The sequence below is a fragment of the Giraffa tippelskirchi genome, chromosome 6, assembly GCF_054371585.1.
Source record: "Giraffa tippelskirchi isolate mGirTip1 chromosome 6, T2T-mGirTip1v1.2.pri, whole genome shotgun sequence".
NCBI lineage: Eukaryota > Metazoa > Chordata > Mammalia > Artiodactyla > Giraffidae > Giraffa > Giraffa tippelskirchi.
The window spans coordinates 81883300-81910598 of record NC_137280.1 but is presented as its reverse complement, the minus strand read 5'-3'; the positions used below and the strand labels follow the sequence as shown (position 1 = coordinate 81910598).

The window sequence follows — 27299 nt, the reverse complement described above, 5'->3', positions numbered from 1 at the left end:
GCCGTGTCCCTCACCTTGCTTGTGGTCATTTGTTATGACTGCCCCTTGACTAATATAGGGAACAAAGCTCCCCAGCTGTCCCCACACTCCTTCTCCAGGGCAGAGAGTGGAAAAGTCCCTCTCTGTGTGGCACTTTGTTAGAAACAAGGGCCTGCGGGCTCACTGAGAGCACTGTTTGAGGGAGTGCTGGGACAGAGGCCAAGCTACATGCAGTTGGGCACCTGGTCCTCCAGGACCAGCCTATGAGAGGATCCGTGGGGCCACTCAGTGACTGAGGACCTGGGATATGGTCTCTGCAAGTAAGAGCTGCTGCCTTCCTGGATGCGAACGGGGAGCTACCGCCCCCTCCCACCCTTGGGCAGGGCTGGGCTGGACTTGGTCTTTTAGAGACCCCTCTACCCCATAAACCCTCTCACCTCCCTGGGCCCTGCTCCTCCTGCAGGCCCCTCTCCCCAGGACCACTGGGACCCCTCTGAAGGCAGCCACGGAGATGAGGCTATAATTTAAAAATACATTTATTTAGTGTTTCCATTTGTTTCTGTTCTGTTACACAAGGCCATTAAATAAATACATTCTCCAAGTCACTCGAGTACACACCTACTCACTATACAGATGAGGTAGAGAAATCGATAGGCTCACACAAGACTTCTCTCGTGTGTGAATGCCCCTCTCCTCCCGCCCGCCTCCACCTGGCCTGATCAAGCTCAGAGTCGCGTCTGTGCACGCTGAGCAGAGAGCAGGTGGCCGGGACCTGCCTGGCCCCTCAGCATGGCTCTGCCCCTATGGCCACAGGGCTGGGGGGTCTGGACCCTGCCACAGACGTATGTTCTTTGAGAGATCCTCTGCTGTACAGACAAGAAGCATGTTAATAAGAGGCTCCGTCTGCGGGAGTGCTTCTTCGCTTAGCAAGACATTCTGATATATATTTATGTATAAACAAACCAGCCAGCAGACGTTTTCAATCTGCTTTGTTTAAAAAAATACTTTTCTTAATATTTATGACATAGAGCTAAATGTGGTATTTGACTTAAAAAAATCCTTCCTCTGACTTGCTGCCCTTCCAACCCAGTAGTGACCGAGCTACAGTCTTGTCATAGAAACATGGCCAGCTCTGCCTGCTCCAGGCCCCAGCAGGTGGGAATGCTTGGGGACAACTGGGATGCGCCCCCGCCTCTCCCCGCCCTCCAGCCAAGTGTGAAGGAGACCAAGCGGCAGACCCACATCACCCACTGCCACAGAGCCCACCCTGGCTCCCTCCCAGGGAACATGCTTTGGCTGCACCACTCTGTCAGCATGCAGTTCTTCACGGGGATGTTCTCTGAACCACAGGAGAATAAACTCTACTATTTACACTATAAAACAGGGACAAAGAGACCCACATCCACATAAATAGGTTTTCTTTTACAAACACAGTCTCCAGGGTTCCTGAAGCCCCCCTGGACTCCGAGGAATCCCTTCACTCAGTAGTTCCCGCGTCCACACTGCCTGCCCCAGCTCTGTGCCTGCCCAAACCCCAGTGCACACCCTCTGTGCACAGTCACAGCGCTGAGCAGGATGGGGCCAGGGCTAGAGGCCTGGCCAACATGGGCAGGAGAGCTCCACACCTAGGACAGCACCCGAGCCAATCACTGACCGCACCAACAGTGTGCACACACAAGCACAGTGCCACACACATGCACACACACATGCACATGGTCACACACATACACGCACCCATGTACGTACATGCACACCCATGCAGATATGCTCTCATTCTCATGCATGAATACACACTACACATATGGACACATGTATGTGCTCTCACACAAGCATGCATCTGCACTTATACACATCACATACTCACAGATGGACATTCATGCATTCACACAAACATGCTCATGCACACACACCACACACTCATGCATGCATACACACATGCACACATGTGTGCACACACCCTCAACCAAATCAGGTCAGTGATGGCCATACTTTTCCCTTCTCTGCAAAACCGACAGCATGACCAAGGAGAACACTTTCCATTTGCCAAATCCTGTCTCCAAACTCTCTCCACCCATGTCTGCGCCCACCCTGCCTCCCCTACAGTGACAGAGAACAAGCTGTGCCTTCCTCATGAAATGAACCTCCAAGAGGCTGGCCCTGCCACTCTGCCCATGCCCACCTCTGGGGGAGAACAGGCCACCTTCTGCCACCCCTAGTCCCAGAATCTGCATTGAGTCTCGAGTGTGGATCCATGTGCCCTTGGGGTGCAGAGGAGGGCCCATCCACCTCCCTGGGCAGCCTTGCTGTGGGTAGCCAACCTGGACCATGGGACCTGGCTTCCAGAAACCCTGAGGGTGGTGGCCAGACACAGCTTGCTTTACCTCTTTAAAAACAACAACAGCAATGTCTCTCTTGATTTAGTGGTTTCAAACTACAAAGCAGATCAGGCAAACAGGTCAGGAGGGGGTTCGGAGGGGAGGGAGGAAGGGGCTCCTCCAGACCAGGCTCTACTGAAAGGGGGAGCCACAGCCTGGGAGGCTGCAGGGACGGAGAAAATAATAATTATATATTAGTTAAATAAAAATAACTTAAAAGTCACTGATACTACTCCAAAGAGAAGTATTTGATGTCAGAGGGGCCAGCAGTATACCCCCTACAATCGGGCGGCCAGGCATCTGCTCTCTCTCCTAGTGGTTTGACTCTCTAAGCCAGTGCTGCTGCAGGTCAGCCCACACAGAGGCTGTGTGGTCACGAAGGTGTGCCCGCTGCTCCTCAGAGGGCACCCAGCGCACAATAGGCAGCTGGTGACTTGGGGGGACACAATTTAGAAAGCATCCGTGCAAAGCTCTCAGGTCACGGGGAGGGACAAGCAGGGAGGACGCAGAGGTCAGACAGGGCCTCTGAGAGGAGGAGACAAAGGGCTGGAGACGGCCAACTCAGCCAGCCCCCAGGCCTCTACCCCTGCCTTGTAGCCAAGTATGCTGGGGGCGCCCAGGCCAGGGACTCAGCCCCTGCAGCTCTAGAACCCTCACCTGGCACACACTGCCTGTGCCCCTGCAGCAGCCTGGCCAGGCCCAGGGGCTCAGCCCTTGCAGGTGTAGACCTCCTCCCGCTGGGTGCACTGCCTGCACTCCACATAGCAGCACCAGCGCACCTGGCACTGGCAAGGCCGGGTCACCACCCGACTCTGTGTGTTGTGACCGCGCCCGCAGCAGATGCTCTCGCAGTTCTTCTCACGGTGGCACCTGCGGCCGGCAGTGCCTGGGGAGAAGCGGCCAGCCACGCAGAAGCTAGGGGAGTCGTCCAGGTGCACCAGCTCTGGCGTGCGGGGCAGCGGATCGCCGCCCCCTGTTCCCGTGGCCCGGCCCCGCGGGGGGGAGATGGCGCCGGTCTCGCCAGTGGCCTCGTTGGTGGTGCTGCCCACCTTAAGGGCTGTCTCATATTTGTGCTTCAGGCGCTTGCCCACCTCATGGAAAGGCGCCAGCTGCCGCCAGCACGTCCGCACGGTGCATGAGCCGGACACGCCGTGGCACTTGCACGTGGTCTCCACCCCGGCCTTGATCACCTGGTGAGAGAGAGGGAGGTGGGCGTGAGGGTCACCCTGAGCAGGCTGGAGACCGGCCCCCAAGACAACTCTCAGAGGGGCTGGGACTGCCAGACCTCATGGCCAAACAGGTCACCACTGTTTATCACCCAGGCTTCCTGGCTCCCACTAATATCCCTCCCTCTCCAAGCCATGGATCACCCAGGACAGAAATCCCACAGCCAACACCACAACTTTAGAGGAGCCACCACAGCACTCTGAATCTGCCTCCTGCACCACCGAGGCCCTCCCTTCCCATCCCTGCATCCCAGGATGTCCCCTGCCAGGGCAGGGCACACCTCCCCACCAGCCCTACTGTCAGTACCCCCCAGCACCACACAGTCTGTTCTCAGCAGTCTGTTCCTTGAAAATTTAAGGACAAGCAAGTCAGCTTGCCTAGTGGACAGAACTGGCCACCAGAGTGTACATTCTGAGTTGCCCATGTCTCTGCCTGGGCATAGGGACCAGATGCAACTGCATGTGCAGGCACCAGCTGCCACCCTGCTAAGGGTAACTTGGAAAGAGGGAGAAAGCCTCCAGCGAGGAGCAGATAGGAGAGGGCTGCACCCACCCCCACACACAGGCAGGGGCAGGCATGGCCCAGCACCAACATTCTGCTCTGCATCTGGGAAGCTGCCGAAGACTCAGTCTGGCCCTTCCCCTCGCAGGACTTGGGTCCCACATGCAAAGCCATGGAGTCAGGCCAGCTGTCCCACAGGGCCTCCTGCCTGACTTCCCACACTGGGGTCCCAGGAGGGACGTGGGGAAGAGGAATGGCAAGGAAAGGGGAGGCTCCTCTCCCAGTGGGCCCCAAGCCAGGCCCGAGCTCCCACACAGCCCCCAGGGAGAGCCAACTCAAGGGGGATTAAGAAACATAGCTGCCCTCCAGCCAGGCAACAGAAGAGTCACATTTAATGATACTTTGCTGAGAAACCCGGACAAATTTAATTAAAATGTGGCTTACCCAGGACCAGTGGAGCTAATGGGGCACTTTCATATTCTGACTTTTCATTAATAGCTTACAAAAGGGCGAGTGCAGAGGAAAAGAAAGGGCCTCCCCTGGGAGATTTAATCAGCCTGCACCCCTCCCCAGAGGGTGGAAGGACAGGCACAGCTCCTGTGGCAAAGGGGGAAATTGATTCTTTAATAAGCCCATACCTCAGAACCCTGGCTTCTCAATAAAGAGGGGCTCAGAAAGGGGCTGGTATTAAGTACCTCATCACCCCCTCCAGCCCCCAGGCTGGGGCTCCAAATCCCAAGGGCTGCCCCACAAGCACGCAGATCCCACTCCCGCCCCTGACGGTCCCACAGCTCAGGCTGAGCCTTGGGAGGCATTTGATTGTCCAGGTTGTGCAGGGGCTAAGAGGGTGGGGTGCTCTGTCCACAGTGAAGGTGGTAGGGCCTGATGCCTCCTCCAGGGGTGTGGAGCTGAGGGGCTGCTGGGGGCGGCTTGGGGTAGAGAGTGGCTGCAGAGCCAGGTCCCCCCAGGCCCAGCCATGCCTGCAGCAAGAGAGCTGCAACAGTCCTTTTCAGCTTGAGTCTTCTGTTTCAAGTTTCCTCAGAACAGAGTCCTGGCCACAGACAGGGCCCCTGAGGCAGAAGCAGCCTCCCCAGCTTGGGCCAGCCACACCCCTAGTTTTTCCCCAGAACCCCTGAACCACACACTGACCCATCTGCCATTCACCTAGGTCCCTGGTGACAGGACCACCCACCCCTCAGCCCCAACAGGTAGGGTCTAGTCCATTCTCCACCTGGTTAGATGGTGCCCAGTAGAGGAGACCCTCCTTGTGCCCTTGACCACCCAGGACACCCCTCCATGCTCCCCAGCTACAGCAGCAAGTAGGACTTTTGGCTCTACCCAACCATGCAAGACCACGGCGCACCCCCTCCACAGAGCTCCCCATGGCAACTAGTACCCTGCCCATTGGGTAAGTGATGAGCCTTATAAGCAGAAGGACTGGAAGCCCCGGCTGTCCCCAGTGGCTGGAACAGAGACACCATGGCAGCCACCTTCACCCCCTCTCAGACCCCCAGCCCTCTCCCAGACCAGTGCCCCTCCCCTCAGCCCCTGCCCCCCACCCCTTAAACACACAGGCACCCTGCCCACCCCTCTGCACTTTCCCACTCTGAGCCCCACCCATGCTCACTGCACCCCACACCATCCCATGCCCTGTCCCGTGCCTCGTGCACCCCAACCCTGCACCCTTTCCCACCCCCACTCCCCGCCCGGCTTGCCTTCACACCCACGAGGTTGTTGTGGAAGTCCACGCGGGCTCGCAGATCCTTGCTAGACCGCCGGCCCAGGAACTCCTTGACGAACTTGCTGCTGTACTTGAGATTGTCTCCGCAGCCGCCCCACTGCCAGGCCTCTCGGTTCTCCAAGTCAGGGGCCTCATCGCAAGTGCAGCGTTCCATGCGGCCTGCACTGCAAGCCTTGGCCAGCGCGTGCGTCAGGCCAGCAGAGGAGATGGCGTAAAGGAAGGCTGTCTCCTTGAAGCCTGGGGGTGAGGGCAGGGGCAGGTCAGTAGGCCAGAGCGGCCCCCGTCTCACTCGGGTGCAGCCAAACCACGGTCTCCCAACGCGCACATTCCACCATCCTCCATGGTGCAGTCCACACGCCTGGACAGATATGTGCTCCTGGGGTTAGGAGGTGCTCTCTCAGGCCCCAGACACAGGACTGGTCAGGGGCAGAGAACGCAGAGTGTAGTGCAGCCACAGCAGGGCCTAGCACTCAGAGACCCCACCCCTCTGGGTCTCGAACCTACCAGACTGGCCAGGGGCCTCAATAAGCCTTGCCATGCCCTGCGTCTCAGGTTCCTAGTTTTTAAACAAAGCTGGTGAGAGATTCAGACGAGAGTCCCTCTTGGTACCCTCATATGGAAGGAGACACAAAAGAGGAACTCCACGCTAAGAACTAGGGCACCAGCTAGACCCCTGCCCTGCGTCCAGGCACTGGGCCTCAGTCACAGCCATGTGGCAAGAGCCATCAGAGCTGCCTTGGGCCCTGTCACAGCTGTCCACACGTGCCTTGTGCCACCAGCAACTGTTCCATGCAGGTGTGAGAAGGGACCAGGCATGGCAGAGAGGGCAGGAGAAGGGGCGGAGGAGCTGTGGGTTCAAATCCCACCCACCGCCCAGCCACCTGGAACTTGGCTGAGGTAACACAGCGGGGGGCGCCCCCCGGGCTGGGAGGCCCTGCCTCCCTGCTCCCGCCCAGCATCCTGGCACACTCACCTCGCTTGAGGAGGCTGGCCCGGTAGCGGCCCTCCAAGGTGCAGTTCCAGCGCTCGAAGCGGAACTGGTACTGGCACTCGAGGGCACTCATGCTGACCGCCTCCACCAGCGTCTCGGCCACCCCGGGGTCCCGGCGGCACATACGCCGCTGCTTGCGTTCCAGCTTCAGCCGGTCACAGGCCTTGTAGTGGGCCTGGGCAACGGCTTCCGGCTCCAGGGTCAGCGGGAGGATGGTCAGGGGCTCACTGCCCGTCAGCCTGGGCACACAGAGGCCAAAATGAGCCCTGCTCTAGAAGTAGGAAGTCGGCACTGGGTGAGCTGCTGCAGATGCTGGGGCGGCAGCAGAACCTGACGACTGGAAAGCATGGTGGCAGCAGGACAGGAGCCCAGGGGGCCCCCCTGGAGGGCAGAAAGAGCAGCCAGCCCAGCGACAAGGACAGGAAGCCCACAGAGAACCAGCAGGGGAGTGGGGCGAGCCTGTAGGACCCCTGCCCACCAGGCATCATCTCTGCGTATCATTCACAACCTGCCCTGCCGATGGCTTAGGGACCCTTGCCTAGCCACCTGTGTGCACTGAGTTCCCACTCGGGCTGTCCCGTGAGCAGACCCCAGGCACCCACATGGCTGCTGACCCCTCCCCAACAACGCTTGTCACAAAGTAACACCCCAGCTTGCACCAGCCTCCTGCCCAGGTCTGATGACAGGGGAAGCAACAGAGAGGAACAGAGAGCTAGAAACTCATACACACACACCTGGGAGGACTGCCCAGCCCAGGGTATTGGCCAGAGGCACAGACAACCAAGGCAGGGAGGGGACACGGTAGGCACAGACCGCGTGAGATGGACATCTACCACACCCTCCGCCACCCACTCCCACGTCTGCTTACGCAGCTTGCTCCAGGCCCTCCAGCCTCTGCCATCTCCAGCTAGGGGTGCCCCCGGGGCCCTGCAGACCCTGGGGGAAGGCCCTGCTCCCTCTCTGTCCCCCTGCAGCCTGTGCAGGTGGCCCCCATGGTTCCAGCCAAGTCTCCTGGAACATGTGCACCAGAAGCGGCCTCCCAGCCCAGGACCTGAGTGGCACTCAGGAGGTAGCTGCTGGTTCTTGGGCACCTCCATCCCCGCTCCTGGCTGAGCCAAGGCCAGAGCTGGTCTCTGCTGTCTGGCCTTCCTGCCCTAACTCCTTCCCACCAGCTCCATCCAGGGACTGACGGGCCCTGGCCTTCTGCCTGCTCTGTGCTCAGAGGCACGGGTCTCAGTGTCCCCAGACAGACAACTGTCCATCTGAGATCCAGATACGTCCAAGCCAGTCCCACTCAGACCTTCAGCCCTTGGGAGGGAAAAGTGCCCACCTGGATGGGGATGGGGCTCAGCGTCCCCTACTAGAGCATCATGAGAAACAAGTCCACCCCCATCTCTCACGCCAGCCAAACCCAGGAAACAGGGGTGGCAGGAGTCCACAGATACTGGAGCCCCACACCTGGCCCCATCCCCACTGCTGCTGTCCTTCCAAAACTCCCTCAGGGGAATGCTGGCCCTGGGCTTACAAAGAGAGCTGCAGCTTTCTGCAGGGGACAGGGTGTGGGTGGGGTCTCCAGCTGCAGGGGCAGGGAGGTGGGCGGGGCCCCCAAGACTCCACCCTTGAGCAGACACCAGCACTCACGCTGCAGGCTGAGGCTCCTCTGGGGACAGCCTGGGGTACCACATTTTGTAGTTGCGCACACACACCTCAGCAAGCCCTGCCCTGCCTCATGGAGAGGGGCATCGCTGCATGTACCCTTACGGTAAGGGCGGGGTCTGTGCAAAGCGGAACTGGCCGTACTCTGAGACCCCTGGACCCCAGGCACTGAAGGAGTTGCCCGTCTCAGCCTTGCTGATCAGCTCCCTGAGAATAGGAAAGCGGGGTGCTGAGGCCCAGGCAGCAGCTGGGCAAGGAAGCCACCAGAACGCCACAGCAGACTGGTCAGGTCTAGGGGTGTGCAGCAGGAAGGACCGCTATCCCCCACCTCTGCACACTTAGGTGCAGCATGAGCGAGGCCATGGTGGGCACCCTGAGAAGACCCACCCCAGGCCTTGGCACTGCTCCCCACAGTGCTGAGAACTACTGCACCAGTGAGTAGAGGTGGCACCTGCTCCCAGCCCTGTGACTGAGGGTGTGGGTGAGCAGCATCCCTGCCTGCTCGAGTCCGTGCCGAAGAGCCTGTTCCTGTCTCTGTAAGCAACACTCAGAATCAGGAGGCTCCTGGGTATGTGGTGGGAGGCCAGTGTGGGTGCTGGCTAGCAGAGAAGCTCCAAAGGTCCCTGACCCGCGGACAGACCCTTCGTGGACCACTCAGCAGCAGTGGGAAGCAGACGCAGTGAGGCCTTCAGGGAGAGGACACACGAGCCGGGAGCTGGGATGGTGCAGCGGAGGGACGGCAGCCCGTGCCAGCCCCAGGCTCTGGTCACCCGCACCCCTCACTGAGCGTTAGGACGTCATGCCTAGAAAACGGGGCTGGGGCAGAAGCTGACGTCGGGGGACGGCTCTGGGGACGCCCAGGCCCCTGCCTGAGGACAGCTGCCACACCAGGGCACGGAGCAGGCAGGGGCCTGAGGACCCAGGGCTGGAGGCCGGGACAGCCACACTCCTCACACAAAGACAGCGCACACGGTGGAGACTTGTCCCCAGACAGGAATGCTAACAGCTGTGCCCAGAATTGCGTGCCACACAGCTAAAGCACTGTAGCCTCCCACCAGCACATCCCCCAGGCTGGATTCTCCCAGATTAACCGAGCTCCCACCACTGCCAAAACATTCGGCATCCAAGAGGACCCCTACTGCCAAAGCCATCCTGGGGGAACTTAGGGCAGAGGTGGGAAGGGTAGCTGTGGGTGTGGACGAGGAGAGGGAGGCAAGTGGCAGGCGATGCTGCCTTCCAGTTCTCCAGGACACAGTGGGAGCAGCTGTGTCCAAATTCTGCACAAGGGGACGGAAGTCAGGGCCGCCCACCAACTCAGTGCTAGCCGGTGTCCACAATGCACATGGGGAGCTAACTCAGGGCTCCCCCACACCCAGGATCAGCCTGCATAGCTACAGGAAGCTTCACTCTCATCTAACCTCAGCATGTCCATCAGGGGATCAGAGGCAGCTCCATAAACACAGCCACAGGCAAGCTGACCCTTTCCTGAGGCCAGGTGGTATCTACATCTGTTCTGGGAAGAAGGATGCCCAGGTCCAGGAATGTCCATCTGACAGCCATGCAGCCACATGGCTGAGGCCGGAGGCCCCAGGGCCAGGCCTTTCCTCTGAGCCACTACCCAGTTCCCATGGTAGGCATGAGGCTAGAACCCAATGGGGCAACACCGCGCCATCCCCTGGCACCCCTCGTCCCAAGGTGGCCTGTCCCCACCTCTTCTATGAGGGCTCCAGGGCCCCTAACAATCAGGGTGGACACAGTGTGGCCAGCCTGTGAGCTTACAGCCTGGAGAGCAGCAACAGAGGACAAACCCTCATGGAGGTGCTGGACTAGGGGTGCGGGGACAATGCGTGAGGTACAAGGAAGTGGCCATCAGGTGAGCCTGGGCTCAGCGGAGAAGGCAGCAGGGACAAGGGACAGGTCTAGCAGGACAGAAAGCCCAACACAAAGAGGAACCCACAGAAGTGCTGGAGGAAAAATGAGAGGCTCATAAAACATTCTTAGAATCAGGAAGGCCTTTATCAGAGTGACTCAGGATCCAAAATGCCTTGAAAATTTAATACATTTGACTAAATATACAAGAATCTCTGCACAGAAAAAAGTAGTGTAGAGTCCAAAGACCAACAGACAAAGATCAAGGGAAATGTTGCATTCAGATCCCAGGCCAAGGGCCAAATTTCTTTGCTTGTATGTGGGTATGTGGGTATGTGCATGTGTGCGTGTACATATGTGGAGACAGGTGTATCTTTTCCTCTAGATCAGTAACTAAAGTATTAACTGTTAACTGAATACAGGATATGAACATACAGTTCAAGGGAAGGAAATACAGCTAGCTATTAAAAACATTTGCATTTCACTCAAGAAAACACAAAATAAAACTATATTGATCAGTTATTTTTCATTCATCAGAGAAGTACAAATCAGTATCTGATAAGATAATGTCAAGGACACAGGGAAAGAGGTGTTCCTCCTTGGCTGGAATTCTGGACTGACACACCTACAAAAATTCACCACCAACCTCCTTCTAGAAATACAGCCTCCATATATTAATATGTTATCTTAAAATATACAAGCAGGGACTTCCCTGGTATCCCAGTGGTTAAGACTTCACCTTCCAATGCAGGGGGTTGTGGGTTCAATCCTTGATCAGGGAGCTAAGATCCAGTATGCCTTGTGGCCAAAAATCCAGAAGCAATATTGCAACAAATTCAATAAGGGACTTTAAAAATGGTCCACATTTTTTAAAAGCACAAGTCAACAAAAAATTTAATACCAGCAAGAAGAAAGAAACATAGAAGCACATGTCACTCATGTGTTACCCAATGCAATGCTGCTCAGTCGCTCAGTTGTGTTCGACTCTGCGACCCCATTGACTGCAGCCCGCCAGGCTCCTCTGTCCATGGGATTCTCCAGGCAAGAATACTGGAGTGGGTTGCCATGCCCTCCTCCAGGGGATCTTCCCAACCCAGGGATCAAACCCAGGTCTCCCACATCGTAGGCAGATTCTTTACTGTCTGAGCCACAAGGGAAGCCCAAGAATACTGGAGTGGGTAGCCTATTCCTTCTCCAGGGGATCTTCCTGACCCAGGAATCGAACCAGGGTCTCCTGCATGGCAAGTGGATACTTTACCCACTGAGCTACCAGGGAAGCCCATGCTGTCGTGCAGAAACACTGAAAGCACTGTCTGTTATTCACAAAGACTGGAGACAGGCTGAAGAAATGGGATCCCTCCACTCCAATGTTCAGCAGCCCTCGGAGAAGCCACAGCCCACTGCTGTGTACACTTAGTGCACAGGTACAGGCCTCAATCTGCAGAGGACCTGTGTGTACACATGTGGGTGCACGGGGCAACCCAAGACAAAGATGGCCCAGGGCAGAGGAAACTCATCCTTCTCCCCATGGGCTGTGAGCCACTCGCATGCTGTCCCATGCACATGTGGCCTATTCAAAATGACAGAGTCCAGCATACAACCAGTGGCCTGGAGAAGCCCCCCGACAGGCTCTCAGCCCTGCAGCCCAGCCTGGGGCAGTAAGCCTCTGCCCACACAGCCTATCTCCAGCCCAGAAAGCACCCAGGCCACTTGGCACAGCACAGCTCCTCCCAACACCCAGCTGTTCATAACAGTACACCCGCCACTGTGCTCAACATAGCTGCCCCTCCCACCCGTGGATGTCTGGCTGAAACAGGTGAGTGGATGGGCACATAAGCCTGCCCGGGCGGCCCATGGAGGACTTGAGCCAAGGCTGGCTGCCCTTGCTCCATCCAACTGGCCTCTTTCAACGCTGGACCTACTTCTCAGGAAGAAACAACGAGATATAAATGTTGGTCTGGCACTTCACAACACTCGAGTATTTTCAAGAGACACAGTAAACACGTGGGAGTGAGTAGCACAACTGTGGAAAACAGCTCTCACGCAGCTCAAACAATAGCCCTGTGCACGGGCACTCCCGGCTCCCACCACCAGTGTCATAAACAATCTCCCAAACATCCCCCAACAGCTCCCCAACTTGCTGTACACATTCAGCTCTCTGTCCAGCTGTGCCAACATCTGCCCCCCAAAATTTGGTGGGGCCAGTGTCCCTTCCTCAGGATCCTAAAGGTCCTGTCTCCTCAGTGCTCTAGGACCTCACAGCAGCCTCACATATGGCTCATTCCCAGACTCCCCCCTGCTGGGCTAGTTGTCCACAGACTGACATTTTACTGGTATTCCTTCAGGAGCTCCTTCCAATAGACTCCAAGGTCACATGTTGCCTCTGCATCTGCACACACATGACAGGGTTTGCTGGGGCAGTTGTGACTGCTGTGTGTGTAATTCTGAGACTCTCCACTGGTGAGAACTGTGTCTCTCCATTTACTCAGAATCCTTCCTGCCTCTCTCTGAAGTCTTACAGTTTCCCTGACTGAAGTCTGAAGTCTTACAGTCCCCCAAAGGGCGACCCTGTATTAGGCTCAGCCTGTTTTCCAGACTGCGTGTGTGCGTAGTTGCTCAGTCGTGTCCAACTCTTTGCGACCCTATGAACTGTAGCCCGTCAGGCTCCCCTGTCCATGGGATTCTCCAGGCAAGAATACTGGAGTGGGTTGCCATTCCCTCCTCCAAGGGATCTTCCCAGCCCAGGGATCGAACCCATGTTTCTTGCATTGGCAGGCGGGTTCTTTACCACTAGTACCATTTGTGTAAAAATAAAATATCTTTATAAAGTCAGTCTTCTCTGTTGCTGACCTAAAAAATCCAACTGACCCTATGCTGATTTAGTATTTGGTGACCCTGCTACGTGCTGAAATTCATTTCTGATGATTTTCAGATGCTCCTTGTATAATCATGCAGTCTGCAGAGACACCAGTCTGTTTTCTTACTATGCAATTCTTCCTGCCTTCTACGCTGGCTAGGGCCATCAGCACAACTGTGTAGAATCTGCCAACTACCCTCTGGGGCCTAGCCTCCTGACCCCAAGCTCCAGAGCCGGCAGCCAGCACAGTCTATCCAGTGCCCTTACCAGCACGTGTGGCCATGAGATGAAGGAGAGAATCCTGGGCAACACCACCAGGAAGTGGGGACCCCCACCCTTGCTCATCTCCCCTCCACAAGCCCAAACTCATGTCTCTTCCACCCAGACCCCTACTCCGGACATAAGAGCACCCTAACAGCTGGTACTACCAGGCGAGAGACCAGGAATCAGTGCACTCACAGAGCCAGAACACGATTGCTACAAGAGAGAAACAACTCCCATCACACTTCAGGGTCTGTTAAGACAGTTGGCATCGTTCAGATTCAGACAATGCTGATGATAGGCATCCTTGTCTGACTCTTCGTCATAAAAGGGAAGGTTTTGCCATTTCACCACTAAGCATGAAGTCAGTTGTTTTTCTGGACACCCTGTAGTAAGTTATAGACTTCCCTTCTGCTTTTAGTTTGCTATGAGTGTTTTTAAAAATCACAAATGGATGTTGAACTTTATTAAATGTCATCTCTGCATCTTTTGATGTGTGATTTTTCTCCTTTAATCTGTTAAACTGAGGAATTTCACTAATTAATATTTCTAATGTCAGACATTAAGCATTCTTGGAATAAACTCAGTTGGCCATGATGGGTTTTATACTTTCTCTGTATCGCTATGTAACTTGATCATGTTTTGTCTAGGATATTTGCATCCGTGCTTGTAATTTTCTTCTCCCATGTTCTTCCTGCTGAGTTTTGGTGCCTTAGCAAGAGTTGTCCTTTTTTTAATTTCCTAGAAGAGTTCTGTTATATTAGAATCATGCCCTTTTGACTGCTTGGTGAAACTTGCCATGAAGCCATGCAGGCTGATGTTTTCTTGGTGGAAAGATTTTCTTTCTGATCCAATTTCTTTTTTCTCTTTTTTAAAAACAGCCTGATTGAGATATAATTCACCCACCATAACACTTGCTCATTTAAAGTATACAATTCAACATTTGTAGTACATTTGCAGATATGTGCAAACACCACCATGTCCATTTTAGGATATTTTCATTGTTTTAAAAAGAAACTCTATAGGATTTTCCTGGTGGTCTAGTGGTTGGGAATCCTCCTACAATACAGAGGACACAGGTTCAATCCCAGGTCAAGGAAGATTCCACATGCCATGGAGCACCTCAGCTTATGTGCCCCAACTACTGAAGCCCAAGTGCCCTAGAGCCTGTGCTCTGCAACAAGAGAGGCCGCTGCAACGAGATCCACGTGCTCGGAAATGTGAGAGTAGCCCCTGCTGACCACAGCTAGAGAAAGCCCATGCAAAGCAAGGAACACTCAGCACAGCCAAAAATAATAAACGCATAATAAAAGTATTTTTAAAAAGAAGAAACTCCATAACGTACTCTTTAGCTATCAACTCCCTATTCCCCTCTCCCAGCTCCAGGCAACCACTAATCTACCTTCATGTCTCTGTGGTCTGCCTGATCTGGACATTTCCTAAAAATGCAATCAATGCGTGGCCTTTTGTGACTGGCTCCTTTCACTTATCACAATGTTTTCAAGGTCCATGCATGCTGTAGCTCATAATCATATCCCATTGTATGGACATATGACATTCTATTTTCCTGCTCCTCAAATGATGGACTTGCAAGCTTTCGCTCTTTAGCTACTGTTCACAATGCCACTATGACCATTCAAGTACACATCTTCTCAAGAATGTATGTTTTCATTTCTTAAGGGTATACACCCAGGAGTGGAACTGCAGGGTCATAGAGCAATCCCATGTTTAACTGTTTAAGAAACAGTCAGATTGTTTTCCACAGTGGCTATATACCATTTTACAATCCCAATGACCCAATTTTTTTGCTTACTATAACATTAGTCAATATCTTAAAATCTTGAATCTGTTTCTGTTACTTTTTTTGTTTTCTCCATTTCCTCTGCATTTGGGTATTTATCAGCGTGGAACTGCTCATTACATTCCCTTGTTTTTGCTTGCAGAATCCGTGATAACGTTCCCCTCGCCGAACACTGGCACTCAGAGTTTCCTCTTCACTGGGTTAGTCTCCTCAGATGTTTCTGAGACCTTTGTCCCAAAAAGGGATCTGTTCATCTGTAGTGCACATTTGTTTGTCAATTTCTGCACTACTTTAATTTTCTCTCACTTTCCTTCACTTTGGTGATGGGCACTTGCTGAGTCCTTTCAAGTATCTTTCCACTTCTAAAATATGCGTTTAAGTTACCACCATGGCAGCTTCAGGTCACCAGACTAGGCTGATACAGCGCTTCCAGTGACCAGCTGAGATCACTGTGCTGAGCCTGAGTCACAGCGCATCCTTCTCTCTCTCATTTCCCTCTTTCCCGTCTGGCCCATTGAGCTGGTGCGTTCTCCCCCCATCCTCCTATGTTCTCTACCCTTACATTATGTATCTCTTACCCAGATCCCATAATGAGACTAAGGACCTTACCACAACACCAATCACCTCAGCATTATGCCTGGAGCATTTCATCCACTGCGGTCCTGGGTCTGTTTATCCTTTCTGCTGGCCATGCCTCTTCCATCTCTTTTCACCTCCTCTCTCGCCTTCTTTTGGGTTATTTTTATTACCCTGCTTTTCCTTTTGTTAACCTGAAGTCATATTTCCATTATTTTCATGGTTACCCTCAAAATTACAACTTGAGTCTGTAAGTTACCCATGTTCCATGTTGGTCAGGACTGTCCCCTTCTCAGTAACATGAGCCCTGAGTCAATCTTGTTGACTCCCTGGAATTATATGCTGTTGGGTATGTTAGTTCTACACTCAGGACCCAACAGGAAGCTGTTCAATGCTCCCTTATCCCTTCCTTCTTTTTGGCTTTCTCTTTGCTCTTCATTCCTTTCTATGTCTGGAGCACGCAGGGCCATTTCCGATGCCTACACTGCACTGTCAATATTCCCTTCAGAGCAGCTCTCAATTTGCCTGAAAACGTCTTTATTTCACCATCATTTTACAGTAATCTTCACCGAGCGTGGTGCTCTTGACTGGCAGTCATTTTCTTTTCACACACCAAGTGGATGGTCCCACTGTCTTCTGGTTTTGCTCTCAGTTCTGAAGTCAGCTGTCAGCCTGATAATCCTTGGATAGTGATCTATATTTTGTTTTTGGAGACTGCTTTGGTGTTTTGCAGTTGCAATCTGTTATGTTATGGCATGATTTTTTTTTTCCTGCTTAGAAAGACACTGCACCTCTTGAATCTTAATTGTTCTGATCAGTTTCAGAAATTTTTCAGCCATTCTCTCCAGACCTCACCCTGCTAATTTCCCCTTCTCCTCAACCTCTGGGCCTCTGCTGGAGCGTGCAGAACCTCCTCACTGTGTCCTCAGGTTTCTCATCCTCTCTGTTTTCCACATATCTGCCTTTCCATGCCACACTCTGTGTAATTTCTCTTGACCTATCTTACAATTTTCTAATTCTCTTCAACTGTTTCTAACCTGCTTTCAAATCAGTCTATTACTTAAATTTTTCCCCAGTTTTCTTTGGTTTTTCCAAACTTGCTGGGTCAGTTTTTGTGGCTTCTCATTCCTTACAGATATCCCTAGCTTATCTTGCTCCTGAAAGCACAGCGAGAATTATTTTATCCAGTGTGGGATGCTCTGTTTACTGGTCTGCTGCCATCAGTTCCGCAAGTCCCTGGCTGCATTTCCTCGCACACCAAGTTATCTCTGTCCATATGCTGGTCACCATATTTGGGAACTGTCTGTAGGAATAACCTGAAGCAGAGGATAAAGGTTCCCAAAATTCACACCCACCTGTAACTTCAGAATGTGCCTTATTTGGAATAAGGGTCTTGGTAGAAGTAATCAAGGTAAGGATCTTGAGACCAGATCATCCTGGACTAGTTCCCACATTGCTGAGGGCCCACTCTCCAATCCCAACCAGCTCTGCAGAGACCCCCACTCCAGCCCTGGGGGAACAGGAAAGAACCTAGAACAGACAGTGCCAAGCTGGGGATGCCCAACACCCTCTGGACCAGGCCTGGGGCTGTCATGACAGACTATGCCCTGGAGACTACCAGGGCAGCCCCTCTGAGCTCCCCACCAGTCACATAGCCTCACATCTGCCCTCAAGGGCAGCCAGGTAGCAGGATGGGCACTGTTGGAAGAGGGGGTGTGCAGGTTAGGCCCACGCAGGCACTGGGGCCCCCCTGGTCCTACAGCACTCAGCCACGAGAACACCTCACTCCTGCCCACTCACGGCTGGGGGGGGCACAGATTTTGACTGCCCTTCCTCCTGCCAGCAGGCCCAGCCACTCCAAGGGCCACCCTGCCCGCAAACCTAGCTCCTGGGGCATGGGGAGCTTAGACCCTGGGCTGGGCGGACGGAAGGAGAGCAGGCCAGAGTTCCAGAAGCCACAGCACCCTGCCAAGGAAACCTCAGCCCCACCAGACAGCGTTTAATTTCTGTGTGAATCAAATTCAAAACAAATTCCAGCACTGAGAACCGGTTCTGTGATTAACCCTCCATCTACCCGTGGCCTGCCGCCTCCCACCCAAGCACGTGGAGGTTGAGTGAACACAGACCCCATCAGAGCACGGGGCTCCCCGAGAAGCCATCCTGATTTGGTGCCCTGCTAAGGGGCAGGGCTGAGCAGAACAGGGGGAAGCCCCCTGCGTACAGGTCACACCGTGACAGTGACTTTGTGTCTATGATGGCTGTCACCTCTGTCAGCTGAGAGATGCATCCGGCCCCGATTCCCCAATCTCAGGGGGCCCTAGCATTCCAGGGCACAAAGAGCTCTTGGCTGGTCCCCAGCGCCATCACTGACCGGCTACTCCAGGGAACTGCCTGGCCCTCTGGGAGTCAGCTGGCAGACCCAGGACCCAGCACACTCTGCTACCTGGGACCCGCAGCACTGCCCACCAGGCCTGGCATCCACAAGCTTCACAGAAATGTCCCCACCCACACTTAGCTCCTGAAGTGAGCAGAACTCATGGGACCCCCCCCTCCGCAACCCAGACTCTAAGGGTCACCAGATAACTGTTCCCTTCCCAGACTAAGATGATGGAGCCCACTTTGGAGAGTGGCGGCCTGCAGGCCCCCAGGAGAGTGACTAAGGCCGCCTGCAACCCCCCAGATACACTGACCGCCGCAAGGAGAAAACAGGCTACAGTGGCTCCATGCAGGGCCTAGAGGGGCCAGCCCCCCTCTCTCTCCTGGCCACCACATCCCCAGGCTTCAGAGACAGCTGTGGACTCATGGTGAGGTTGCCACAAAGGACAGGGGAGACTCAGGGCAGGTACTTGCAGAGTCACAGGGTGCCCCCCCCCCACCATTCCCAGCATCAACGTGAAGACCGGTTTTCTTCCTGGAGCTGGCTTCCCCGGGGCCCAGCACCATGCCAGACACAAAGGAAGGACACTGGGACAGCCGTCATCAACACCCTGCCCTGGGGTGGCCTGGGGCAGCCACTGCTGCCCCCTCTGTCCGAGCGGAAGCCAAGCTGCTGTGCTCCGGTCTGGGAGCCCCGGCGGCCTCTCCTCTCGGGCCAGACCACTTCCCTGGCCACGTCTACCTCAGGTATCGCGAAGAAAAACAAACGCAGCTTGAGGCTTGCCTTTTTCCATTCCCTCGTCCGGCTGCTGGTCTCGAGGTACAGGGCCTGCCAGCTGGGCGGCCGGGTTTCCTCCTGTGGCTAGGGGCACCAGGCCAGCCAGGAACCTCACTGGGAGGAGCAGGGGAGCATGGCAGACTGTGCCTGCAGGTCGCGGAGCCAGATGGCCAGCAAACCACCCAGGTCGACGCTGTCCAGAGTGGGGCTGTCCTCCTCTGGAGACCCTGGCCCAGCCCACGAATGTCCCTTAATCATTAGCCCCTGCAGGAAAACAGGTTGGTCATCACCCAGACCGTGCCACCAAGCCCCACTCCACATACCTGCTCAGACCTGCTATGTGACCTGGGCAACCACATGCCCCGGCCTCCCCAACCCTTGCTCAACAGGACTTTCCGCTTCCCTCTTGCCCCCTGGGAGCTCCAACAGAGCCCTCTGCCCGCAGCACAGCACCCACAGCCTCTGTCCAACATTCAGGACCCAGTGTTTCAAGTCTGCGACACTCAGCCCACCATCTGTGTACTGGAGGGTGTAGTGGTCCAGCCCGCAAGTATGGGTGTGGCGTGGTGGAGGTCAGGGCCGCAGTGAGCAGAGAGCCAGGCCACCTGGTGAACGAGCACCTCAGACCCCACACCAGACTCCTGGGTGCAGAGACAGGAAGCGGAAGGGAGACAGGATCCCCCATAGGACTTCGAAGAGCCAGCCCAGAGCAGTTTGGAGAACACGCCACAGGGGAGCCTCCTGGCCTCCCCAGAGGTGCACCACAGGTACAGGTGATACTGCTGGGCTGTCCTGTGGCTTCCTGAAAGAGGCAACAGCTGAGGCAACCCTGGAGGATGGGCAGGCCTGTGAGGACAGTGGCCCTGCTCCCCACCCACCAGAGGCTGACCTCCAAGCAGGGACCTGGCCTCACACACTACCCTGACAACTGCACCTCCTCTGAAACTTCCTGCAGCCTGCTAAGCCAGGGTGGGCATTGCAGGGGCACCCCTACACTGGGACAATACACAATGGGAGCCTGGTGCCCCCCAGGCTGGGATTAAGGGGACTGAGGGCCGGCCCTGCTGACAGGTGTCATTTTTCTACAGCCAGGAAAGCCAAGCCAGGCCCCTTATCAGCTCATCGCTCTTCCCCAAATTTAGGGCCCACTGCCCCCCAGGAGGAATCATGTGCATGCATGCTTTTCCAGGAGAAAAAAATACCCACACGTTTCTATCGTCCTCGATACCACAAGGCCCCTAGGGTGGGCAGTGGGCTCCACCCTCAGTCTGGGGCCACCCTGGAAGCCTAGGCAGGATCATGCTAGTGCTATGGCCCTGGACTCAGGTCCCGGACCACAGTGGCAAGGACAGGCTGAGATTAGGCCAGCTGTCCTCCCGTCCAGACTGCCGCCAGCTGTGGTGGGACACCTGCTCACACAGCTGAGGGCAGCCAGATGGCGGCGGCTTCCTCCTCACCTCAGGCCCCACCAGGAGGCTTCAGACCCCACCGCCTGTGCACATGGGGTTCCTAGCCCCGAGGCCAAGGCCTGCCCTGATGCTCCCACCTGCCTCTGTGTTAGGGGGCTGGGGTGGAGCCCCTACAGAAGCCTACAGAAGGGGACAATGAGGGAGGCAGGGGCCAATGATTTGGGAGTCCACAGACCCCCAGAGAAGACGGGACAGGAGAAGGAGGACTCTGGAGATGAGAGATGCAACAGGCAGACAGCCCACCAAGGGATCCCCTCGGCCTCCCCCACCTGCTCTTCCCACCTGCCTCCCCATGTCTGCCCTAGGCCCGTAGGCTGGGGAACTGGAACATCTTGGTCCCTCTGCTGGCCACCGAGGTCCGAGACCACAAATCCAGAAAGAATCTCCCTTCCTCTGCAGGCAGGAGGCCAGGCCCGTCCACAACATCCCTCCATCCTCTCCTGTCCCTGGAAGCCCTCCCCACAGTGCCAGGCCCGTCCACCAGCCTGCTGCCTCCACCCCGGCCCGCATCACCCGCTGTTCCGGCTATCTGTAATGCCTTCTTTGGGGGAAATGTCTATTCTGTTTCTTTGCCTAATTTCTGGCTCAGTTATTTGTTTACCTGTTGAGTTGTAAGAGCTCCTTTATGAAAGGGTGAGAGACAGCATGCTGCCTCACAGGTGAAGAAAACAGGTTCTCCTCGGTCCAAGAACAGACCTAGAACGCTTAAAGTAACCCATAGGGCGACTTCCAAGGGGCGTCAGCAATCTCTTTGCCAGCTCCTCAGCTGCCCTGGACACTGTGGATACAGCCCCGTCGCCTGAGCCTCAGCTCACAGTGGAGGCCTGCTCTCTCCTGACCCTCTGAAGCACGCTGCGCTCCGTGGTCTCTCCCCCAAAGGCCATCTGCCTTGCCGGCCTTCTTTAGGCATGTCTGTCCTGAGGTGGGTCTCTGGGGGCAGCACCTGCCCTGTCACCCAAGCCTATGTGACTCCTCAAATTCCTACTTACCTTACAGCACCACCGCTCCTGGCCAGGGAATCACATCACTTGGGACATCTCTCACTCTGCCAGCCCCTCCCTAACCCCCGTGGACTCTCGGTCTCCCGAGCCCCCGAGATAGACCCCCCCAAGCCCCTGCGAGGGCTGTCTCATTCTCTCAGCAGGTCTCCACCTTATCCCCTGCCCACTCACTGGTTCACCATACAGCCTCGCCATTCTACCATCAGGCCGGCTCCTCCAGCCCTGGAAACCTTCTCTCTTTCTTTCTACTCCAGGGACCAGCTGGAAGCCTCTCCTTGAAGCAGCCAGCAGGCATGTGGCCACACAGGACCCCCAGTTGAACCCAAGACTCAGTATTCAGAGAAGCAGAGGAGGTTGACCCTCTCTGACCCCGGATTCAGAGACCACCCCCACCCCATGACAGCAGCCCCTCCAGCAGCCCCTAAGCACAGTGCCAGGGCCCCCAGCTAGCCCCAATCAGTAGCAAAGCCCTCATCCCAGACCAGACCCCAGCAAATGAACAGCCACCTTCCCCCTTGCCCCCACAGAGTCCACTGGCCAAGCAGGAAGATCTGTTGTGAAGGCCTATGGAGGCAAATCCTTTCTGAAGGGGTGAGAGGCAGCATGCTGGTTCACAGGTCAAGAAAACAGGTTCTCCTCAATCCAAGAATAGATCTAGAACATTTAAAGAGCTTTTACATCTCAACAGAAAGACAAACAACTGTGCTAAAAATTAGGCAAAGAAACTGAATAGACATTTCCCCAAAAGTAGACATTGCAAATAGCCACTATGCACATGAAAAGATACTCAATATCACTAGCTATCAGGGAAGTGTTAATTGCTCAGTCATGTCTGACTCTTTGCAACCCTGTGGACTATGTAGCCAGGCTCCTCTGTCCATGGAATTCTCCAGGCAAGAATACTGGAGTAAGTAGCCATTCCTTTACTTCAGGGGATCTTCCCAACCCAGGAATTGAACCTGGGTCTCTGGCATTGCAGGCAGATTCTTTACCTTCTGAGACACTGTGGAAGCCAGGCATCAGGAAAATGTGAATGAAAACTACAACGAGATACTACCTCAAAGCTATCAGGATGGCCAGAATTTTTTTTTTTAATGTTTTTTTAAAATCAGAGAATTAAGCATTGGCAAGGATGTGGAGAAATTGGAACCCTCATGTATTACTGGTGGGAATGTAAAATGATGCTGTGGAAAAGAGTTTGGTGGTTCCTCAAAAAGTTAAACACAGCATTACTATATGATCCAACAATTCTAGTTTTAGGTATATACCCAGAAAAACTGAAAACATACATCCACAAAATAAAACTGTAAACCAATTTTCACGGGAGCATTATCCAGCATTATCCACAATACCCAAAAAGTTGAAACTATCCAAGTACCTATCAACAGATGAATAGATAGAAGAGAACTGTCATATGCCCATCCAGTCGAATATTATTTAATCACAGAAAGGAACGATACGCTGAATCATCCTACAAATGTGAATAAATCTTGAAAACAGTATGCTCAGTGAAAAAAGCCAGATGCAAAAGGCCACATACGGTATGATTCCGTTTATATGAAACGTCCAGAACAGGCAAATCCACAGAGACAGAAAGTGGATTAGTGGTTGCCAGGGGCTGGGGGAGGGGGAGGTGAGATATAAGGTTTCTGGGGTGATGAAAATGTTCTGGAATTAGATAGCAGTGCTGGTTGCACAGCCTTGTGGATGTATTAAAAACCACTGAACTGTATGCATCAACTAACACATTTAGAGGATGTGTTACATCTCAACAACAAAAAGCACTTGCTACCCCCCAACATTTGCAACAGTCCAGAACACCTCAGCTGCTAATTAAATTGACCGCCAGCACCTCTCATAGACTAGGGAAGCCCTCAATGCCGTGCCTCGTGCTGCCTCATCCATGCAGTCCTCCAGACTGCCTGGAACAGAAAGTTGGGACAAACCCACAGACCTCACAGCAGTGCCCTGCTCCCCCTCCTTAACCTGCAAATGCTTCCAGTATAATGTGGAGTGCTGAGGCCAACACCTGGAAGAGCCTCAGAGCCCACTGTGCCCCTTCTTGCTTCTTTTGAAGATTAATCACCTTGGAAGCCTCAGGCCTCCACTCGCCTGGGCAGCTCCTGGATGCCTGTCTCGCAGCTTCCCTAGGGGCCTCTGCTGGGGGCTGGCTCAGCACATGGGACCGCTAAGAAAAAGGCAATAAAGTTCCAGGGAGCCCAGGCAATGCTTTGGCTGGCACAGATCCCCAAATCCCAGCCCCAGCCCCTAACTCCAGACTCAGAGAAGCACAAGAGTGGCTTGCCCCAGGGTCTGGGGCATCCCTTCCTGGGCAGATTTCAGCATACATGGCCCACCCTTTACCTCCATATTCTCACCTGAGGATAACACCAAGAGAGAAGCTGAGTACCGGAGAGCCCACCCAGGTCTATGGAGTGGGACAGGGCGGGGGTGGGGGTTGTTGGTGGCAGGGAGGGAGGCCCAAGTTTATATCTCAAACTTGCCACAAGACCTTGGGACAGCCTCTTCCTGCTTAGAGCCAGGCTCCACTTTCTTCCAAGAGGGCATCAGGCCAAGCTGTCTAGGCCCCCAGAGCACAGACATCTCGGTAGCCCCAGGAGAATCAGATGGAAACACCACCTGCTAATCACACCAAAAAGCAGGGTCAGAACTGGGAGGAAGAGAGAGGAGCCCCTTTTCCATGACAGGCAGGTGACCTGGAGGGCCCTGCCTGGTGGCCAGAGGCTGAGGAGGACAGCAGAGGCAGGGCGGGTTGGGTTGCAGGCTGCGGGGGGGGGGGGGGGGCAGGGAGGGCTCCCACCGCCCACGTGATCCTCCCCCAGGCCAGCCTCTCCGGGTTTCTGGGCTGTAACTGGAGCTGCCCTGCCTGTGCGCCTCTGTGCCAGGCAGAGCTTTCAGAGTGGGGGAAGGGAGAGGAGGGCTGGATCCCAGCTCCTTCGCCCTGTTCCCTCTGTACTTGGGGTGGGGAGGGGAGCCCCAGCACAAGGCACAGAGAGGCCCCCTGGCTCTGGCCCAGCCCTGCCTAGCCCTGCCTGCCTTGGGCCATCTCCTCCTCCCCCTACCCTCTGGCTCCTGTCCCTTTACTAGGCCAGGAGAAAGAGCCCCAGACCCAGGTTCAGCCGGTCACTGCCAGCCAGAGGCTGGGTTTTTACGCCTTGTGCTCTCCTGAGTGGACTTCAGCACCAGGTCCCTTCCCTCCTTTGCCTGTTCAGCTGGTGCAGAGCCCGCCACCCTCCAGGACTTTCGTCCACCAAGCCGAGTCTTGCCTCTCTTGCCTGGTGTGGAGGAGACAGAGGGGGAGTACCCCCCAGCAGAAGAAGCACAACTTCTTCCTCTGGGACAGTCTTCCATGGGGCAGGACTTGAGAAGCCCACTTGATGTGACTTCTGGGATTTAAGAGCAGGGCCAAAAGGGCTAGCTGGAGAAGCCGCAGGGGCGCCAAGCCCTCTCAACTTGCCACACAGCCCCTGGGGCTCATTCTCTTCAAGGGAGCTAAGAAGACTTCCCTAGAGGTACAAAGCGCAGAGAAAACATGGAGAAAGAGAGGGATGCTACAGGGGTGGGGGTGAAGGAGGGAGCCAGGACCTGAAAACCACCCTGTGGATCCGATCTGCCCGGAGAGTAAAAGCTGGCAGCAGGGACTCCAAGCAGAGCACAGAGTGGCGCAGACAAGCCCAGGGTGTGTCTGAAGCCTGGTGAGCAGACCCATGGCTGCGCCTGGACAGCGCAAAGGCACAGCTGGCTGACAGGCCATCGTGACTCACCGTGGACCTGCAGCCAGACAGCCAGCCTCTGACCCTCCCTTTGCCCGAGAGGGTGAGGCAAAGGCTGCACAGATGGCATGCAGGGGCGTGCCAGCCTCTGCACAGCCTGAGCCCCAGGCGGGCCAAACTCAGAGACACAGCCCTGGCTGCGGGGTGGGGTCTCCTGGGTAAGAAGACAAGGAGCTGACCCTGGAAGACAACCCAGGAGAAAGGAACAGGAGAAGTGGGCGGGGGGAGAAAAACACAAAGGGAAAGTTTCCCATGAAAATATTTTATTTTCTTTGAGAACAGGATACACCTGCAGGGCTTCTCGCCCAGTCTGCCTCTCCCCGCCCTGGCAGTGCCACATTTCTGGACCAACGGGGCCCTCTGCCGGCCAGGCCGCTGCGCGCCGGTGCCTGGTCCACGGGAGAGGGAACAGGTGACTACGGGTGCAGGGCGGCAGCCCGGAACGGGCATAAGGCACCCAGGACGGGGTCTGGGCATGACTTGAGGGTGGCCTCAGCTCCAGGAGTGGCACAGGGGCAGGAGGCGGGGCGTCTGGGGAGAGCCGGAGGGCTGCCTACACGATGCCACACAAACCTCGGGGGCCCATCTGCGGAGTACAGCGAGGGTCCCCAGAGCTCGCCTGGCTGGACATCCCAGATCCGGGAGAGAGGAACCAAGAAGGGCAGGAAAGAACGATGGAGAGAGACGAGCCCAAACCACAAAAACTGCTGCTGCGGAGAAGCGCGCGGGGCAGCGACCCGGGAGGCGGCTGGAGGCAGCATTAACAGCCCGCCCGGGCCCAGCGCACCAGAGAGGTCCCACAGACGCGCTCCCGCGGGTCGCGGCCCGAGCGAACGTCAGAAGCAAAGCGCAAGAAAAATAAAATTCCTCCAGCCTGGAGTTTTTTCCCCCTTTGGGGCTCAGTGCAAGGAACATCTGGATTTTGTACGTATTTTTTTGTTGTTGTTAAATTAACTTCTCGGGGAGAGAAAGGAGGGGGAAACTGCAAGGCGGGTGGGTGTGCAGGGGCCAGGGAGGCTCCAGACGTTTGGCAAGAAATCCCAGCCAAAGGCAGCCGATAACCAGAGCTTGGGAGCCTCGCGCACCGCCGCGGGCGCGGCCACAGGGACTACGGCTCCGGGGTCACGGAGGACCGGGGCCTCACGCCAGCCCGTCGGGCACGCCAGCCCCTCTCCGTGAGCCGTGCCACAGGGACACTGACTCCCGAACCCAGCGCCGCGGGCGCCGCAAACAAACAGCTCCAGGCAACCCGGCGCCCCTCGCTAGCCCGGGCACCGCGCCCCGCGCACCTGGATCGCCCCCGCCCTCGCGCCCGCGCCGGCCTCGGGCCCGGCCCGCCCGCCCGCCCCGCCCGCCGGGCCGCCGAGGCACCTACCCGAAGTAGGCGGCCGAGGGGCGCAGCGCGGCGAGCAGCAGCGTCAGCGCGAAGGCCGCGGCCAGCCAGCGCGCCAGCAGGGGCCCATCCAGCATCTTGCCGCGCCGCGGCGGCTGACCATCGCGCTCCCGGCCCCGCGCTGGGCGCCCCGCGGCCGCCGCCCTCTTATAGCGCCCGGAGCGCCAGGCCGGGGGCGGGGCGCCGGCCAGCTGGCCCGGCCCCGCCCGCGCCCGGGGAGGGGTCACGCCGGCGCCGGGGGCGGGCCGAAATCCGAGCCAGCGCACCGCCCAGCCCTGGTACCTCCGGGCCACTCGGGTCTCAGGGCGCGCCTCGCGCGTGGGAAGCGAGGCACGCGAGGGGCGGGTGGGAACCGGGGCAGCCGGAAGGGGCGGGAGCGCGGCGGGGGCCCGGAGAAGGGAGCAAGCCCCCGAACGGCTGTGGGCGTGGGTGGAGCCAAGTCGGAGTGTTGGTGGCCTGGGGCAAGACGGCGAGGCTGCGCTGGGCGGCTAGCCGGGTGGGAGCGAGCGAGTGGGAACGCTGGGGAATCTGGAAGTGGGAGGTTTGGTGCAGCTGCGGGGGCGGGGTGTGACCTGGGGCGGGGCCGGGGCGGAGCTCTTGGCCAGCACTCAAGCGGGTGGTGCCGGGGGGACTCGGGTGTCAGCCCCGAGCTGG

At 56.1% G+C, this 27299-nt stretch overlaps 1 protein-coding gene across 2 annotated transcripts; it reads right to left on the bottom strand.

Annotated features, from left to right (window-relative positions):
• Window positions 1–499: 499 nt before the first annotated feature.
• Window positions 500–26854, bottom strand: WNT9A (Wnt family member 9A). Of its 2 annotated transcripts, none has more exons than XM_081496681.1 (4): window positions 26628–26854; window positions 6797–7053; window positions 5798–6060; window positions 500–3544 (listed from the first exon to the last, which is right to left on the bottom strand). In XM_081496681.1, the coding sequence occupies exons 1-4, from the start codon at window positions 26720–26722 to the stop codon at window positions 3062–3064; spliced, it is 1098 nt and encodes a 365-aa protein (XP_081352807.1). In that variant the 5' UTR covers window positions 26723–26854; the 3' UTR covers window positions 500–3061. The 2 variants fall into 2 exon arrangements, with proteins under 2 accessions (XP_081352807.1, XP_081352808.1); XM_081496682.1 differs by having other exon boundaries at window positions 5810–6060; window positions 26628–26849.
• Window positions 26855–27299: the final 445 nt, after the last annotated feature.